Raw genomic sequence first — 18828 nt, forward strand, 5'->3', positions numbered from 1 at the left:
GAATAAGAGAGAAAGGAAAGGGGCTGTGCTGAGGCAGAAGTAAGTGCAAAGTGTGGGGAATGACAGAGACAAGTCCACTGTCTTGTGCTGCACCCATCTGTTCTGAAAGTGCAGGTGGAGCCCTATTCACTCTGCTCTGCGTGTGTGTGAAGAGGGGGGCAGGAAGAAAGGAAGGGCAGCGAGAAGGAGGGAGTGGAGAGATGGAAGGGCAGGGATGGAAGAGGGAAGAGGGAGGGAGGGAGGGAGGGAGGGAGGTGGGGGACTCTTGGTCATCTCTCCTGAAGGGGATAATGGGAGAGGAGCGCATTGCAATGGCTGCCATGTAGTACCCTCCCTGCACAATTAGCCAATCAGCAGCGCGCTCTGCCAACCAGGAGGACGCATAAAAGAAGAACATTGCAGCAGAGGCACAGAAGGAGACTGCGAGAGGAGCAAGGAATTACACACAAAAACAACAGAACCAGAACACCCTCCCCTGGACACACCCTGCTGAGGATCACTGCTTCTCTTTTTTCTGAACCATCGCCCACGCCACTCGGAGAGAACGCTCTCCCTCATCATCATCCAGTAGAAAACCCCTTTCTCCTCATTTTCATCCTATAGAGGACACCTACAATCTCAGAGGGCTGAGATCCCTTGGCGAAGATTGTATTTTTTTCCTTTTTTTCTTTTTTTTTCTTTTCATTTTAACTCCTGAACAGAATACAAGGGCCATATAATATAAAGGCCGAAGAGAATACTCAGCCCTCAGCTTCAAGACCAGTGCAAAGAAGGACCTAGATTTCTTTCATTGTACGTCAAGAATGGTTACTGTACGTATGACTCTATTTCTCTTATATCTGTGAGGAAGATGTTGTGGCAGTATGCATGCATTGTATCTCAGTCCTTTTGTGTTGGATTTGTTGTTAACTGCATGTACACATGTGATGTAGCCAGAGACAGATCCATCTTTCTTATCCTTGGTGGAGATCATTTTAAGTAGAGCTCCAGCGTTAAGCCCACATGCCAAAACACAGAGGAGCTTTAGGATTAGTGCCCTGCGTTTTGTCCAATATGCCATGCCATATTATTATGATAAGATTACCAATCGATAGAGGCAATTAGCAATCTCATACTGAGTGATGCGCCATGCCGGCTGCGCTCCAGCCTGCAGTCATCCTCGGCACTGGATAAATTCTTCATCCTGCCATTTTAGATAGCACACGTTTTAGCATCACAGCCACTATGACCGCCTAAATGTCGCAGCTGTGAGTCTATTTCTTCGGTGATTCGATGATTGAGGAATTCCGCAGGATTACAGTGATGGAGATGCAGAAAGGCGACGAGGCGCTGCCTTCAGTTGGAGTAGAGAGGGGGGGAGGGAGGAGACGAGCTTTCTTTTCGCCTGGCACAGCACAAGGATGCTGGAGACGGCTTTCTGAGACAAAACATGATGCCTCGGAGGCTGAGGGCCCATCCAGCAAGGCAGAGGAGAGGAGGAGAGAAAAAAAAAAGGGTCGAGTCACTCCGGGAGGGGGGGTAGGAGGGGGAGGGAGGAGGAGGAGGGAGGATTACGCATCCATTGGTTAGCATTGAATCAGACAAAGTCCAAATTCCTCAGGGTTCTCGTTGCGATGCAACCGAGTAAATGGGCTGGAAAGCTCAGAGGCCGCGACAGCGAATTCGGGCCGTGCGCGGACATCTCCATTTCAAAGCGCATTTTTTTCCGCCCTTCCAAGTATTTCATCGCATACGTACAAGATGGCCATGCTTGCGTTGCGGCTGTCGGATAAATGGAGATGGGGAAGCGCTGATAAATTAGCCTCGCTGTGTGCCGACGGCCGGATTGGGCGTGTCTCTGCTGGACTCGAGCACCAAACGAGGGCCTTGAAGCCTCAAACGGCCTATTCCGCTTTCACTCTTGACATGCTCCACGCATGAATGCAGATAGTTTATCCAAGCAGACCAATTAAGACCAGACAGATTTACATAAAATTATAGAGGACAATAAAAAAGAGAAAAGAGCAGGGAATCAGTGTGGATGCTGCCCTGAGATTCCGTGCAGGTGTTATTTAAAAAAAAAAAAATCCAAAATAAATTGAGATACAAAAAGAAAAAAAGGGATATTTACACATAAAATGCTTTGTCTAATAATAGTACACAAGATCAAATATTTAGGGACTGGGATGTGAGAGACATCCTCGAAATACAGCACCCCGTGAATGACTTTAAGGTCACATTTAAATAAATTTGAAATACTTGGAAAAGAAACTGTGCGTAATGGAGGAAAAGGAGGAAGAGGAGGAGGAGGGGGAGAGGAGGACTTGCTCGATTTGTCCTCTTGACACGTTTCCAATCGCAGTTTTATTTTCCCTTTGTTGTACGTTACCTATTGTCCCCCCTTTTTGCAGGCCTAGACAGTGTCACATCCACAGTGGCTGTAGCTCCCCTCCACATGGTCCGCAGTCTCCCCATGCCTGTACCGCAGTGCCAAGCAAATAAAAGCGTTGAGTCAGATAACCTTTCCAAGGCACTAACACAATTCAAGGACAAGGACAGTCGAGGCCATCACTGTAAACCCACTTATATGATCTTAAAGGTAAAACTGCTGGGATTACAGCTTGTAGAATTAAACATTTAAATCTATTTTTGAAATTCTGGCTGGAGGTTTAATTAAAAAACACGCTGGAGGCAAATTTAGAGTGAATAAAGTGATTACAGGCTTTTTTGGTTATATTTTTACATTTAAGATGTATCCTGACTAACTAAATGCAATTATGTTATGTAAGCAGTGATTTGCCTCCTGTTGCCTGTCCAGAGATGTAATTATCAGCAACAAATATAAAGCCCGCAAGGAAGAAAGAGATAGTGTATGCATTCCTATACAAAATTAACTTCTCCTTACAGTCGTCTTTACAGAAAATATTAATCAATATACAGCACATTGAAAGATTTTTTTATGAGGGATTATGGAAATGCATTATTTTCCCTGCTAATATTATTAATATTTAAAATTGTGGTCAATCCAGGCTTTACATATACTGATCCTGGAAAGGAAAACAGTCCGGATAAAGAGCAAATAAATACAATTATTGGTTTGTTGATTTTATATTTGACCTATAGTGGCGCTTTTTTATTTTTATTTTTATTTTTTGTTTTTTTATATGAAGCTGGCAACTATAACAATCATTGTTCCCGGAGAGTCCTGCAGCCCCTGGCCACGACACAAAGCGCCACTGTTTACATTAATATTCATAGTGCTGCCATAGCCTCTGCGAGAGAGAAGAGGAGGAACGGGTGGCTCTTTTGTTTGGTCGCTTCAATACGTTTATTCAGCAAACAGGCGCTCTGGTTCATGAATGCCTGCAGAGCGCACAAGTCTTGCCTTTTAAATAAAGAAATATATAAATTTAAAAAAAATCTCTATATATGTATAGGAGAAAAGGAAAAATCGAGGGATCCTGTTTGTCATTTGGCACATTTAAATAGCTGCAATTTTATTCTAAATAACTGTGGAATAAAAAGGATGTCTGCAAAAAAAAAAATTAAAAAATAGAAATGATTCTTTTGCTTGAGCCATCTGTGGCCTTAAAAATGAGACCGTCCGAAAAGCCACTCCCTTTTTCAGCACGCTGGATAGCTCCCCGCATGCTACAAGGACTGGCAAGACGGATTTGTCTCCCCGAGCCTTTAGACGTTGTCTGCTATCATCTTATCAAAGCAGCACACACACCCAAGAGGAGCAGAAATCTTTTTTAGAGATCTTTTATTTGTAGTCTACGGAGCGGAGAATAGGGATGGAGTCTCGCTGCACGGCTGACATGAGCTGTGACTCCTGTCGTCCTGTTGTGTTACAGCTGCCACCATGATCCCTTAAGCTGCAGAGAGTGTGGCTAATGCCCTTTGTTTGGGATAATCCTGTAATCTCTGTTATTTAGAAGGCTCATTTACACTTTAACCTAGCATTCAGTTTTGATTCATGTCTTCCAGATTTAAAAAAAAAAATCTTTATATAATGCATTATAATGTGCTCTAGAGACAAGGTTATATCTTAAAAGAAGAAATCTGTGTTAAGATTGGAATTTAAAAATACATCAACATGTGCCTTTGTTGATAATTTGTGCAGTTTATGCTAAATAATACATGTAACAGAGAAACAGCAAGTGAATTTACTTCTACATCAGGCTTATAATTCCCAAATGCTCAGTACTGAATGTGAGCACATCCTTTTATTCTCATTACATCTTACAGATATTCAAACTGTAATGTGTAATGTGGTGAATCTCATGTTCCGAGGTAAACTGGGGAATGGTTAGTCTTCTGTACATCACAGCCTCAAGTGCTGTGCTGCATTTGGAGCAGAAGTGAATTGGGGAGGCTGTTTCGAAGCATCAGAACACAGGCAACGCAGACCGCGTTTACATTTAGTCCCGTAATGCTTCTGTGTTTTTTAATTTAATAGTGTACAGTGTAGGTGGTATGTGGACTTGGCAGTGGAGGCAGGGCTCTTGTTTGCGTGCAAGTCTGGGTTCATGTGTTTGGCAGTGGAGGCAGGACTCTTGTTTGCGTGCAAGTCTGGGACCATGTGTAGGCGATGCTGATGCAGTACATTAAATATTAAGGAGAGAGGGAGAACTCACACAACCCCGAAATAGAAAAAAAAAGCAGTGGGGGGCACATGGTGCTACCATTAACTGGGATTTGTTAGAAATTTGAGGGGAAAAAAAATCTTAAACATTATTTCTTTGCCATGTTTCTAGTATTATTATATAGTTAATCAAAAACATGCTGAGGAAATGACATGCAGTATAAGACCTCCGCCATATTTACACTAATGGTTTCTAACGACCCCTGGAGTAATCCTTTTTAATGTTACTAAAGCAGTAAAAAACCTCCATAGTATATGTATTCTGAACAAATTGTGATTATTCATGCTACTGTGGGCCTTCCTATAACATCACAATCATTTCTTCTTATTATACAGTAACTGTGTTACTGAAAACCGAAGTCTAGACGATTTGATTTTTCTTGTTGGTGTACAGTATGAAATTCGACAGCCTAAAATTGAAGCAATCCTCTGTGATTTTCAACAATTTGTTTCAAACAACTTCAAAGCATGCTGTTGCTCTCTATTTCTGTATGAAAAATCTTAATCTTAGTTGCTGCTTATGTCAGCCAATCTCCGTGCCCAGCCCATCCTCAGTGGGTCTGTGAATTATATAACTTCACACTGTTCACTGGGAATGTGTGTTCTGCCATGCTGAGGGTTATTTCAGTTGGCGAGCCAAATTTGTCCTAATATGTTTTTGGGCTTCTTTCCCCCCCTCAAAATGCTTTTGTCATATTTGGGACACATTCAGTCATATTTCTGTTAGTTAGATGCATCACATCACACAAGAAGGCACTATTTATTACAATAAATACAACATAACAGCTTAACTCCACCCTTTTTTGTGTCAAGACGTAACTATAAGAGCACAAAAAATGATTTTCAGCTGGCATTTTCGCTGTGTACCAAAATCTTTACTCGACAGATTGCTATTCTGTCATCCGCCCTTTGTGCGTAGATGTGTGTTTGAAGTATTTTATTTTTAGGCTGTCTAAACTCTTGTCACTGTGCTACTTTTCGCCTTGTCATTATCAGTTTGACTTACTGATATCCCCTGATTCTACAGAGCCACATAATAATAACACAGGGCAGACCAACGTCTAACCTGTATATCTGCTCCTAATAAGCACAGACCAACACACTCAGCTTAAAGTAAGAAAGCCATTCAGCCATTAGAAACAAGCAGTCTTTGAGGGACTGTTACCTGGGCAACCCGAGTCAAGGTGAGGCTCAAAGCGAGACAGCCGGTTACAGAGACGAGGGGAAAGGCAGCTTTCATTAGACAGACCCATTCACAGACACTAGAGAAAGAAAGAAAGAAAGAGCACATGAAATGATGCATTCATTCAAAAACACATGAAGAAACTGGTTCTCTTCGTACTGTGATTCCTGACATAGAAAAGCAGTGTATACCTGTATTTACAAAACACTGGTGGATTTAAAATTGATGATGAGTGCAGAAAATTCAGAATATTCAGATCCTGACAAAAGCATTTATTCTGTCTGCTACTATTTCAAGGTTATCAATAAAGAAATATACTTAAAGATGCAGAATTAAATCAAAATAATGATTATTATTCATTATAAAGGGACACAAACCAAAAGGCCATAGGATCAGGTAATTCCCAGGTAAATATATCTCTTTTAAATAATGTTTCAGTAATATTTATAGTAATTTTTCCATCAAGTTAGGAAATTCCCTGAATATAATTTAGAAATAATTCTTAAGATTCATTAATTAAGTCCCGTTGTTGCTTTGGACTACATTGTAAGATCCCAAGAGCTTTAGAGAAGACTCATTTAGGCCTTTTGACTTACATAACACCCACCACTTAGAGATCTGCAAAAGCTCAATCCTACAGCCTAACGTAACAATTCACATTTTAGCCACACTAGCACAGAAGCATTACTGTTTGTCCAGACCATTTTTCAGTTGTCTGTGAAATGGTATACTTAAAAAATATATTGCAAATCCATATAGAGTAATGCTAAAGATGCTGTCATTTCAGTTTTGTATATACTTATTTACTTTGAAGTGAAACAAATCAAATATGTAATTTGATGATGCCAGATAAATAAATGGTAAATTAAAATAATCAATAAATTCTTGTCAGTATATTCAATATAAACTAAACGTAGAATTAAAGTAGATGCTTATCTGTCACTGGTTTTCTCAATATTACAATTTTTCCAATTTTCTTATTCAAACATCTGTACAAACAACGTAGAGACTTATAACTTCACTATCACAGTAAGGGAAAACACCTAGATTTTTACATGAATTTAAATTATTGTAATTTAAGCAGAGCTTGCAGTCATTTTCTTTGAAGATCTACAATAGAAATACTGATCCAGACACAAAGAACTAGGTGCTGAGTCTGAGGTTGGGGGAAAATGGAGCAGGAACTTTTGTTTCTGACCACACAGATGGTCCTTGAAATCCCATGTGCCCTTAAAATTAAGCAGCATGGGGTACACGAGAGCAACACGAGTGACACATACACAACACTATAACCCACGCCTTTCCTATACTTGGAAAAAATAAGAGTCTGTCCATGACAAAGAAACCTTAACAAAGTCAGGAGAACAAACATCTAATTCGGACTTTTTTTTTTTTTTAAACCAAACCGTGATATTCCTCATTTTTTTGTGGTTCTAAATCCATTTAACATAGTCACTCTCCCTTTTGTCCATCATCTCGACCTCTGCCACTCCTAACTCCCCCAGCCTCACACACCGCCATCGCTATTATCCATCCCTGTGTAATGATGTAATGGTGTTTGACCCTGGAAGAGAGTAGTGGGGGGAGGGGAGAAGTAAGGAAAAAGGGACTGTGACATCTGCAGGACCAGAGGCAGGGAGCGAGAGCAGAGGAAAGATGGGGTGAAGAGGGGAGGGGGAGGGGAGGTGATAAATCAGATCCTGTATCCATCTCCATTTTAGCAATGCTGATTCCTGACCTTTCCCTGTGACAGTGACAAAGCGGGCAGTTAGTGTGCATGGTTGTGTGCGTTGCTTGTATTTGTATTCTGCAGTTAAATATTAGACATTTATACCACAGTTACAGCTTTATCTACCGTGTGTGTCTTTGTGAATTATGAATCTAACTCCACCCTCTTCCTCAGCAGATAATCAGCACCATGGAAACCCAGGTGTCCAACGGTCCAAGCGGAACCAGTCTGCCCAATGGCCCAGTCATTAGCACAAATGGCTCCACAGACGACAGCAAAACCAATCTGATCGTCAACTATCTGCCTCAGAACATGACCCAAGAAGAATTCAAAAGTTTGTTCGGTAGCATCGGAGAGATTGAGTCCTGCAAGCTAGTCAGAGACAAGATAACAGGTATGACAATGTACGAAAAAAATATATATATATATGTGTCATCGCTATTTTGAGAATCTCTAACCTCAATGCGCCTCCTTTTCTGTTCCCAGGTCAAAGTTTGGGATACGGTTTTGTAAACTATGTGGATCCAAATGATGCTGACAAGGCCATCAACACACTCAACGGTCTCAAGCTGCAGACTAAAACAATTAAGGTGAGCAGGCCTCCATTGTTTGCAAAATTCACTTTTCACTTTTTTGACTCCTGACAGCAGCCTAAACAAAAAGAGAGGAAGTGGAGATTTTGTCGGAAGGGGGGCTGTTGAAAGAGGTGGCGACAGACGTGGCAGAGGGAGGGGAGGAAAACGGGGAGGAGGAGGCAGAAGAGAGCGGTGGCTAGAACAAAGGAAGTGAGAGAAAGGCTGAAAAGAGAAGGAGAGTGTGGAGGTCAGAAAGCAAGGGGCGGACAGCATGCAGAGGTTTTTGTGATGGAAATGTAATTAGGATGCCTGACTGTGGTGCACGAGGGTCAGTCCAGGTTAGCCCATCTGCCTCCAATCTAGGCTAATTAGGGGGCTTCTTTGTCCCAAAATCAGATGAGGGGAAAGAGGGGGCATATTATTAAACACTAATTCCTTCCAACCTGATCAAAGTAGATCAAAGATTGAGACAAACTGCAGGACTGAAAAATCGAATCTCTGACGGAACAGAGCAGGTGATTTTCTAACAGCTGTCCATGGAAAGGGATGTTAATTCTGACCCATGACCAATTAAATAATGAGCTTAAAGTCAGAGACTGGATTTGGATGCTTTTTGGTTCAGACAAATGACATTGTATATATTATTTAAAAGTATATATATAAGCTTTCAAATGCAACATACTCTGGAGCAATCATGAAGTGAGAGTAATGAAACTGTCAAGACAATTATTACACTTTATAGTTAATCTGGTGTTATGACATTCGTTAATACTTGATGTTTCTATACATAAGTCACTCCATCTGTGATTAACTTCTTAATAATTTATTCTAAAATGAAAAAAACAAGTCCTGTGGTCAACGCCGTGTTTTATCATCCTGATTTTGAAGGAAGCTTCAAGAGAAAGGGATGCGGGTGTGAGGGAGGGGGCAGCAGTAAGAAGGGTAGGGGGTAGCTCAAAGAGCAGAATGCCAATGACAGGATTAGAGGCCATATGGGCTTCAGGCACCATCTGTACTGTGGGAGCGACAGGGAGAGGGTTAATTATAGGGCAGCCTCTGCTCCCCGAACACAGCAACTCCCCCCTGACTCGTCCAGTACACCCTAATCACTGCACCACACAACCCTCCTGCTCATGCAGTCTGTCTGTGTACACAATAGACTCTGGTGCTTAGTGCTGATGGATGAAATCAGAACACCTGTATTCATTAGAAAGATAATATACATACGCTGGCATTGGAAACTAGCTTTCTTTGTGAAATAAGCAAAAGTACTTGTAATGCTACGACTTTCTCTTTCTAAGAAGATTAAAATTCTTAAACATTTCTATTCATATCACTATATCTCACTGTAAACATTGTGTGTGTGTGAACAGTATGTTTATAAGTTGTTGTAAGAATCCTCCAAGTCTTGTGATGCAGTTACATTGTTTGCTGTTTGCCCGTGGAGCTGTTCTCCCCCAGAGAATAGAGACAAAGGAAGGAGGCAGGACAGGGAGGGCAGCTCAGCCTATCTCAGACAACACTCACTCTGTCTCTCCATCACGCACAAACACACCACTCTTAACAATGCACTGAACTGGACTATCTCTCACACAAGTGTTGACATGCTCCCATGAACACAAAAAAAACGAGAATATGTCTTTGGCTTTTACAATCAATTAGATATTGCTCAGCAGTACTAGATGAAAAAATTGCTGTGAAAGTAGACCAACAGTAAACCATAAGGGATATAAACACAGATGCATCAAAAATGGCCGTGCACTAATTAAGTCACTGGTGAATTCAGGAAAAATATATCAACTAAGGCTGGTGTTTTTCAGTTTATAACAAAGCTGACAGCTGGGCTAGATTCAGTTTGGGTAATGGTTACAGTCGTCATAGTGTGTCTGCGACGGTCTCATCGTGGCTCAGTGTGAGCTTAAAGGCACTGATTAAGTCCACAGACACCAAAGAGACAAGTGGGTCTGTAGAGATGATAAATGAGGAGGACTCAAAATGCAAACTATTTGTTGGGACTTCCATAAGATCTTGGTAACATGGTCCTAACGCCAAATCTTCTCTGATTTGAGCCCTCAACAACAATTAAAATGAATATTCTAATTTGTCTGTGATAGGTATCTTATGCCCGGCCAAGCTCGGCTTCCATTCGTGATGCCAACCTTTACGTGAGTGGACTCCCCAAAACCATGAGTCAGAAGGACATGGAACAGCTGTTCTCCCAGTACGGTCGCATCATCACATCCCGTATTCTAGTGGACCAGGTTACAGGTACAGCCTTATTTCATATCTGACGCTGTCACTCAATATATGTGGAAGAACCATATCTATCTACCCCGAGTCAGGCCAAGCAGACTTGCATGCAGCAGCGGTCATGGATGCCAAGGTAGTAACATTGGTCTGCTTTTCTTATTCGGAGCAGGCATATCACGAGGAGTGGGCTTCATCCGGTTTGACAAGCGAAATGAAGCAGAGGAGGCCATCAAAGGCCTGAACGGACAGAAGCCTTTGGGTGCCGCCGAGCCCATCACTGTCAAGTTCGCCAACAACCCCAGCCAGAAGACAGGCCAGGCCTTACTGACTCAGCTGTACCAGACTGCTGCCCGCCGCTACACGGGACCCCTACACCACCAGACTCAGCGTTTCAGGTACTGAACCTCCACCAGCCTCACATCAACCCTATTAGTCCCTCACTAACCAGTAGATAGTCTGTAAAAATATATTGTTTCTAGCCAAGTCACAGGTAATCCTGCTCTGTTGCTGTGCTTAAGCAAGCCAAATATCTTGCAAATTTTAAAAGCCAACTGATAACTGTTTCAACATTGCATTGTTTTTAGTAAGCTGTTAAATGTCACTACTGTGTCAATAGTCAAAATCAAAAATGTTTTTGACAATTATCAAGCCTTAACTACATCAGACAATGGCTAAGACTAATTATTTTTCAGTGGCTACATTCAATCCACCAGATGAAGTGGCACTTCTACAAAAAGTAAATGTGGTCCAGATTTGTAATACGGTAAATTGTGTGGTGTTAAACATTCAAAAACAAAAATAATACATATTTCTATTTTTCTGTCACTCTAACACTTATTTTAATTACACTGTTCCTTTAAGTAATCATTACTTTATAGTAACGAAGGAAATGGCAATATGATATTGTCCCTCCTTCTCACTCTTTTTCTCTGACTTTCTTTTAAACTGCAGTGTGATCCCTTCACTTGGAAAGGGACCAGATCCAAATAACAGCTCAAAACCAATGTAAGAAACCAGATTTTTCCAAGTACAATTGAAAAGTAAAGCTAATCAAATTTTGGTTTAAATGTCACCTATGCTTCATAGGCATCATAAAGACTGAAACTGCCATATATTAGAAACATCTACATGGACAATTATGAATACAGGGTACAAAAGAGTTTAAAGTCAAATGTTTCCAGTGTTGAATATATTTTAAGGAACTTCACAAACAACTGTAGATACCCTCTACGGTTGGAATGCTCACTTGCTCAGTATGAATACGCTGTTAGGTGTAAAATGACCTAGGATATAAAAGTTGTTTATCTTACATTTAAACCACTAAAGGGGAATCTATTTTGGAGCTTAAACTGAACTCGCAGTAACAATAAATACCAGCTGAAAGACATATTCACAGGACTATTTGGCGTGGCATCAGTTTGAGGTTGGATGGTTTGGGAGAGCCTTGCAGTGAAGGATGCCCTCTGGAGGCCAGCTGGTGAAGGAGCTACATGTTAACATGAAAGCCCCCCTTCCTTGTAGATCTCATAACTAACTTCTGCATCCCCTTCATTCTCCCTCTTACGTTGCAGACTCGACAATTTACTAAACGCCAGCTACGGAGTCAAGAGGTAAATGCCAAAGGTGTACTTTCAAAAGCATTCATGCCAAAATAAAACCTCAAACAAAGTGCCCGGAATACCACCTGCTGACTTCATCTCAAAATCAGATATAATAGCCATAATTTTTAATTCCCACAGCCCATTTAACCATGTTACAGAAGCAGCTCAGACCACAAAATACTATCTGTAATTGTAAGTAAACAACGATGCAGTTTTCTAACAGCAGGGTATTCTGGCATGGCTTTGTTTAACCTTTTTGTTCTTTTGTTTTGATTAATAGAAATAATTTCTATGTATTTATTTATGAACTAACATTGTCAGTTTCAGTTGCTTTAATGTCCCTTTTTTTCACCAGCATGGACATACCAGATTCCGTTTGCGTCTCCTCTGTTTGCTCCAGTTTTTGTATGATTTGATTCCAATTTGCTTTTCATCCCTCTCTAGGTTTCTGTGTTTTGTTCAATACTGTGATTTCTGTTGAACATTGTGATTCATGTGTTTAATTCTTCCAGAGGCTTTGGTCAGCAGAGAAAATGAGAAAATATGCAGATTGTGTGGGTGTCTTGTCTCAGGGCACACAGTGTCATTTTGTATGAAAGCAGGTAGTTTGGAGCCACTGTGGTGCCCACACATATTTATCTACTTACTGTACAGCAGAGGGGATGGAGATGGGGTCCCCTGACTCCATATCCGACTACAAGCTTTATCATTTCTCACAGATACATGCTCATAACAGAGTCAGTATAGAACAGTGAATGCTGTGTGGAACTTCAGAATGACACCCATGGTAGTTCTCCTACTCTCTTCCCCAGATTCTCACCTATCACCATTGACAGCATGACCAGCCTGGCCGGGGTCAACCTCACTGGTCCAACCGGAGCTGGCTGGTGCATCTTTGTGTACAACCTGTCCCCTGAGGCGGACGAGAGCGTCCTGTGGCAGCTCTTCGGGCCTTTCGGTGCCGTCACCAATGTCAAGGTCATCCGTGACTTCACCACCAACAAATGTAAGGGCTTTGGCTTTGTCACCATGACCAACTACGACGAAGCTGCCATGGCTATCGCTAGCCTTAATGGCTACCGCCTGGGTGACCGTGTGCTGCAGGTTTCCTTCAAGACCAGCAAGCAGCACAAGGCCTGAGAGAGAGAGGCTGCTGGTGCCAGCTCCTTCGACCTGCAGGGAGAGCAACCCAAGCTCTCTGTGCCATCACTCTACATGGGCCTGGACTGAGTCTCTCTCTGACATACTCTCACACAAATTCATGAAATGAAATCACAAACACAGACATGCAAATTCACACATAAATGCACGCACATGCCACAAACATATCCATACGCAAGCATACACAAGTCAGAGTTTCAAACAAACACACTAGTGGAGTTTTTCTTTTCTCTTTACACAACATGCTAGTCCTTCCCTATATTTGCCTGGATTGAATTAGAAGGGGTACGTAGCTGGTTTGTTGGGTAGGGGCAAGAGCTATCTATTTAGGAGACAGTCTAACGAATGTGACGGAGAATGTGTACTGAGTGCTTTGATTGAATTCAGGCAAATAATGACAACTGATGAACAAAATGATCAAAAATTTAAGTGAACGAATATGTGCAATTTACCCAAACTCTTACCCCACCATCTCTCCCATTATCTTGCTGGAGAGGATGTAGTCACTTTTTTACACTTGGGCATTTTGAATCAGCGATTTTTTTAGATCAAAGAAAATGAAAGTAAAAAACAGTGTTCTCTTATATACGTCTATTAAAATATAACTATATATTCAATATTTAAGGTGGTTATAATAGCCGAGTATGTAAGCATTTTCTAGAAACTTTGACTACTGTTTCCTGACCTGCATTAGGTGGTGCCTAGCGTAAAGGCAGTTTCTCTACCCTATCTGAGCTTGTTAGCTCAGACCCAATATGATTTAGTTAACTAAATGAATACTGGTCACAGAAAAGAGTAGTCCGAAGGCCATCAGAATCACTCTTTCCCTCACAGTCTCACGCCAAACAAAATAGTACACTCATATATCACAGAAACACAGTTCAGTAACTAGAAGACTTACACATATTTAGTCCACTAAAGCTGTATTTTTTCTAATCTCTCCTCAAGATGGATTTAATACAAGCAGACAGTCTGTGAACTTAGAGCAGAGTGGCAGCGCTCCCATGGTGACAATGTTCATTAGTAATTCTCTGGTGGGCGACAGAGTGATGAGTGTGAGGGGAAAACCGTTTCACCATAACACAGCCACGTCAAAGGAAAATACCGGTGTTTTTTCACTTTTTGCGTCATTATCTCATCTGCACCTGTGTTTTTAACATTACCCACAGGCCCTTTTATTTTGCATGGCACTGTCAGCCATGATCAGGTGTCAGATCCTTTTACCTGAGAGGTCATTTGGTGTCAAAACAAAATACAAAGAAGGCATCCAAGACAGGCAAATGATGTTGTTTTTGCTCAGACGTTTTGATTATGAATGTTACTGCACTCAAGAGGCGCATGTCTTATGACTGAATGACATTTTTAATGTGATTACAATCTAAGTAGCTGGAAAAAGTAATTGTCAAACACCACACGCATGGACTGAGCAATGGTCAAGGCAGGTCTGCACAAACAACACATATGAGCAAAAACTCAAGAGCACCGGTATTATTCTTCAGTCTAGTGCACAGATAGAAGCTCCCTGAATAAATTAGGTCAATGTTTTACATTTCAGCAGAATACATGGGATCTACAGTAACAACACGAGTAGAGTAGATTAAGGGGACTGCAGTTCCTAATGACTGAACATTTAAAACTGACTTAGAGTCACGAGTGTGAGCGACTATATCTGCCAATTTAAATAGTGATCACTGATCCGTTGAGGAGAAAGATTACCGGCTCCTCCAACTTTGCTAAATGCTCCTCGGTTTTACTGAAGAACATTTAAAACCCTTCAATTCTCTTAAAAGCTTCCTAAAAACTTTGAACTCCTGCCCTCTCAAAAGATGACTGTACAACATCAAGCTTGCAAATAAGTGTCATAATTATACTTCTGTTGACAACAGAAAAAAAATATTTATTTGCTTCAGATCTGTTTGACACTACTACAAAAATAGCATTCATAAAATATCCCCACCCCAACTGCATGAAGATTATTTATGGCACCCTTGATGAAACATTAAAGCCAACCTGTCTAGTTGAAATGTCTGTTAACAGCCCAGACTTAAGATTACCATGGGGAGAGCTAATGTCTTTCAATATCAAGACATCTGCACATGATAATAGAATAAATAAGGTCAACTATATTCAAGACATTTTTGCTTTTGCTTTTCTAAATGACGCTGTGTTAGCCAAAGAGGACGATCTCTTTGAAAGGATTACATTAGAGATAAATCTATTTTTATACATACAAAGGAACAAGACCTTGTGCTGAATTTTTACAGATTCTTAAGCTTGGAAAAATTGGGACATCGCATGGCTTTATTTTAAACCCTCTGATCTTTGCAGAGCAAGGGGGAATAAGCATGCGGTGTATGGGTGGGGATTTAGGGAGGGGGCGAAGGAACAATGTATCTCATACAAACTTAGCTGTCTAACCATATCAAAATGATTGAAACAAACTTAACAAAAAAGACAAAAAAACAAATTTGATGTAAAACGAAAAAAATGCTACAATTAAACAGTTGGGGATATAACCTGACAGACACATCTATACTTTTGAGTGCTTAGACACACTCACATCTCTTGTCCTGAAGTTGTGTACAGTGTTGCTTCAATGATGGTGCAGTGAAGTGAAGTTCTTTGACTTGAGAATCCCAGACAAAAGCTGCAGTGAGAGCGGCTCATTGCCCAGCTGAAAAACCGAATAGCTGCTTGCAAACAAAAAGGTAAAACGCAGATTCAAACAGTGACGCAGATTCATAATGAACATTGAGCATGAGTCTTTACGATTAGATAGATTTGATTTTTGCCAAAGAATTGCTTTGCAAGTCAGTACCAAGAAGGATAAATTAAGACTATATTATTCCCTGAGTAATTGCTGTACAAATCTATGTTATTTATTGAATAAGGACCCTCTACAATTTCAGTTATCATTACTTTTGAACATATAAGTTGCGCATATCAGTTTACATTTGTAAATCTTACAACCACTAAACCAAATGCTAAAATGAAGCAGATGCAAGCAATCCCATTTGCACACATTTCATGCAGACACCGAATGACAGAAGGCAAATCGAAAATAACGCTGAATCAGTTCATCTCTCTACAAGGAAAAATGCATCAACGTAACGTATTTCCCCTGACATTTAAATCATCCGCTTTGTCTTTATCCTTTAAAAATGTTAACATTGCACCCCTTCAAACAGACTGACACGTTCCAATTTGACTCATACTGTTTCATCCCCTGAAATACTCTGAATGCTTGTTGCTGGTGTGTCCCGAGCTGACCACACGAAGGATTAATCTAGCTATTTTGGGTCAAGCAAATTGCAAGAGATAGCACAGTAGGACTGAGCACGTGGTAAGACCAGTGATCGACGTTCGGAACAACCAAGATAACAGGCCGCGGTGAACTGCAGCTGGAGCTGTTTAGCCAGCCATGTCCGATGTAGTACAGTCAACCCACAAACCAAACCCACAGCCCAAAATGACCTTTCATACACAGTCTATACAAAGACCTACATCCGATGTACAGCAGAGAGCCAAGGACCATGGCAGGAAACAGTACTACACTGCTTGAGCAACAACAATAATCATTTAAAAACACAAAAAAAACTTTCCTATGGAACAGTAAGTGCAATGTGCTTTGTTTTTATATTGACTGAGAACAAATGATATATATTTTTTAAAAAAGAAACTAAATGTCACACTGAAAAGGTTTTGCGGAATCGTGAAAGGAGCAAAAACATTCAAACGAACAGAGTCATTAATAAATCAAACAAGCAATGAGAGCTCTGATCTTAAAATTTCCATAATCACTCCCTCAGCCCCTAATTTGTGCTCTGACCATGCAAGCTCAAAAACAAACTGCATATTTGGCTGACTTAACAGAGGAAACCTCAACGACCTTGAAAGGAATACTGTCTAATATATCATCAGTTTTAGCCCATGTCAATTTCAAATATCATTTTTTTTCCTGTAATTTATTGATTTCATTTACATATCAAGACTCACTTGTTAAATTAGCGTATTTGTGTTGTTGATGTTGCCATAGAGAACACACATGGGTCAAAGATTATGTTTGGTTGCATTGATTGGGTACAGTTTGTTCTTTTTCTTCCATTATTTAATTAGTTGCAGTTTTTACAGTGTATGCAGATTTTAGACTTAGTTAGATTTTTTTATTTCAATCAAACTGTGTTCAATTGTGTTTGTAAAGTCTGTGGTAGCTTTTGTTGCAACATAAAATAATTTAAACAGAAAAAATTCAAAATAGCGCCAACAAACTTGTATTATTTGGGCGACTTTAAGCTTGTAGTTTTAACTTATTGTTAACTTAAAAACTATTTATTATGATTATTATTATTGCCTCGTATAAAGTATGTTTTGTGTATATTTATGGTTTATTTCATTATATTTGCAAGTTTAAAAGATTTTAAGTTTGCCAAAATTGTGGTTACACCATTTCGTTTCTTAAAAGGGGGACAAATAGAAAAACAGCTTTAGAAGTACGATTTGGAAACGTTCTCCATAGTCAAAGAATGCACTGCTATATTTAACTAATTGAAGTGTATAAACATACATGCTGTGTGCTAGATGTTATGCCTTTACTGCCTGTGTTCTGTTTGTCTTGTTAAATGAAAATCTTTTAATTATTTAATCTAATCACAGTCTTGTTTTTTCAACCACTCGGTGAACCCCTAAGAAATGGAGCAGCCCCTGTAGCAAGGCTTTGGCCCAAGCGAGGGTCCAACAACTAGCCAGGAACAGAGGGGATGTCCTCGGTTTAATACGCTCACAAGAATCTTTCCTGTTTATGCTGATGGGTTTGATTTACAAAAAAAAAAAAAAGGATATTAAGGGTTCCGTTTCTGCAAAAGCATTGTAATACTGAGATCACCTGTATCAATTTCACTATCAATTTGTGCTAATGAAACAAAGGCGTTTCTTTTGCATATAAAACCCAGCCAAGAGCTCAAACTAAATGTTACAGAGCTCAGAAAAGCTGCAGGAAGGTTTTCTTGGGAGTTATTAGGGTAGTAAAGGGGTGAGTGGTCCTTCTGTTTCTCAACCAACTGTATTTTGTGTCTATTTATTTAGAAGAGGGGACGCAGTAACTTAGTGATGTTTTTCTTACATTTTCCTGCAATGGTAGAACAAATCAAAGGTGAAAATGATCAAAAACTGTTCTGTTGACACCAATGTCAGTGGAAAAAATACAAAATCTCATACTTCCAAACATGACCAAATGAACAATGTCAAAATTTAACAGAAAAAAAAATAAACCTTTCAGTTTAGACTAGGATATTTATTACTGGGATTTCAGCTGAAGACGCTTGAAGACTTTTTCATGGAATTGTTTAATTATTTGTACTTTACATGCCAGAAAAAAATAAAATAAAAGTTACAAATATGAGTGACAATTTTTATTGACTGTCAAAAAACATATTGAACGCTATGATAAGGAATTTTACTATCATGCATGTATGTAGCGTTAGTAAGGCTTGACTTCCAATGTTTTATTAATGAAATGCAGCAGTAACAAAGATTACAATTACTTCAGACACCAACACGTTACCTACAACTCTCCACTTGCATATGTAGATATCTAATTGATATTTTTATAAGCAGATGTATAAGTTGTACCCATTTAAAATGATACAAATAAATACTCAGTGGTCTCATCTGAAAGCACAGTTGTAACAATACGGATTCGCTAG

At 40.1% G+C, this 18828-nt stretch overlaps 1 protein-coding gene across 14 annotated transcripts; it reads left to right on the top strand.

Moving 5' to 3' along the window:
• The first annotated feature begins 315 nt into the window (after positions 1 to 315).
• elavl3 (ELAV like neuron-specific RNA binding protein 3) lies at positions 316 to 18524 on the top strand. 14 transcript variants are annotated; one of them, XM_035952554.2, is made up of 8 exons: positions 316 to 812; positions 7714 to 7933; positions 8026 to 8129; positions 10229 to 10382; positions 10531 to 10759; positions 11316 to 11369; positions 11936 to 11974; positions 12757 to 18524. In XM_035952554.2, exons 1-8 carry the CDS (start codon positions 804 to 806, stop codon positions 13103 to 13105), a joined length of 1158 nt encoding a protein of 385 aa, XP_035808447.1. In that variant the 5' UTR covers positions 316 to 803; the 3' UTR covers positions 13106 to 18524. The 14 variants fall into 14 exon arrangements, with proteins under 14 accessions (XP_035808447.1, XP_035808449.1, XP_035808450.1 ...); XM_035952556.2 differs by having other exon boundaries at positions 12778 to 18524; XM_023279584.3 differs by having other exon boundaries at positions 321 to 812; positions 7717 to 7933.
• Positions 18525 to 18828: the final 304 nt, after the last annotated feature.

The sequence above is a fragment of the Amphiprion ocellaris genome, chromosome 19 (assembly GCF_022539595.1).
Source record: "Amphiprion ocellaris isolate individual 3 ecotype Okinawa chromosome 19, ASM2253959v1, whole genome shotgun sequence".
NCBI lineage: Eukaryota > Metazoa > Chordata > Actinopteri > Pomacentridae > Amphiprion > Amphiprion ocellaris.

Excerpts from the sequence above, each read along its gene's own strand:
- elavl3 (XM_035952554.2), top strand. Across the intron at positions 10,383-10,530 it reads TCTAGTGGACCAGGTTACAG|CAGGCATATCACGAGGAGTG; the intron begins GTACAGCCTTAT and ends TCTTATTCGGAG. Across the intron at positions 11,975-12,756 it reads GCCAGCTACGGAGTCAAGAG|TTCTCCTACTCTCTTCCCCA; the intron begins GTAAATGCCAAA and ends CACCCATGGTAG.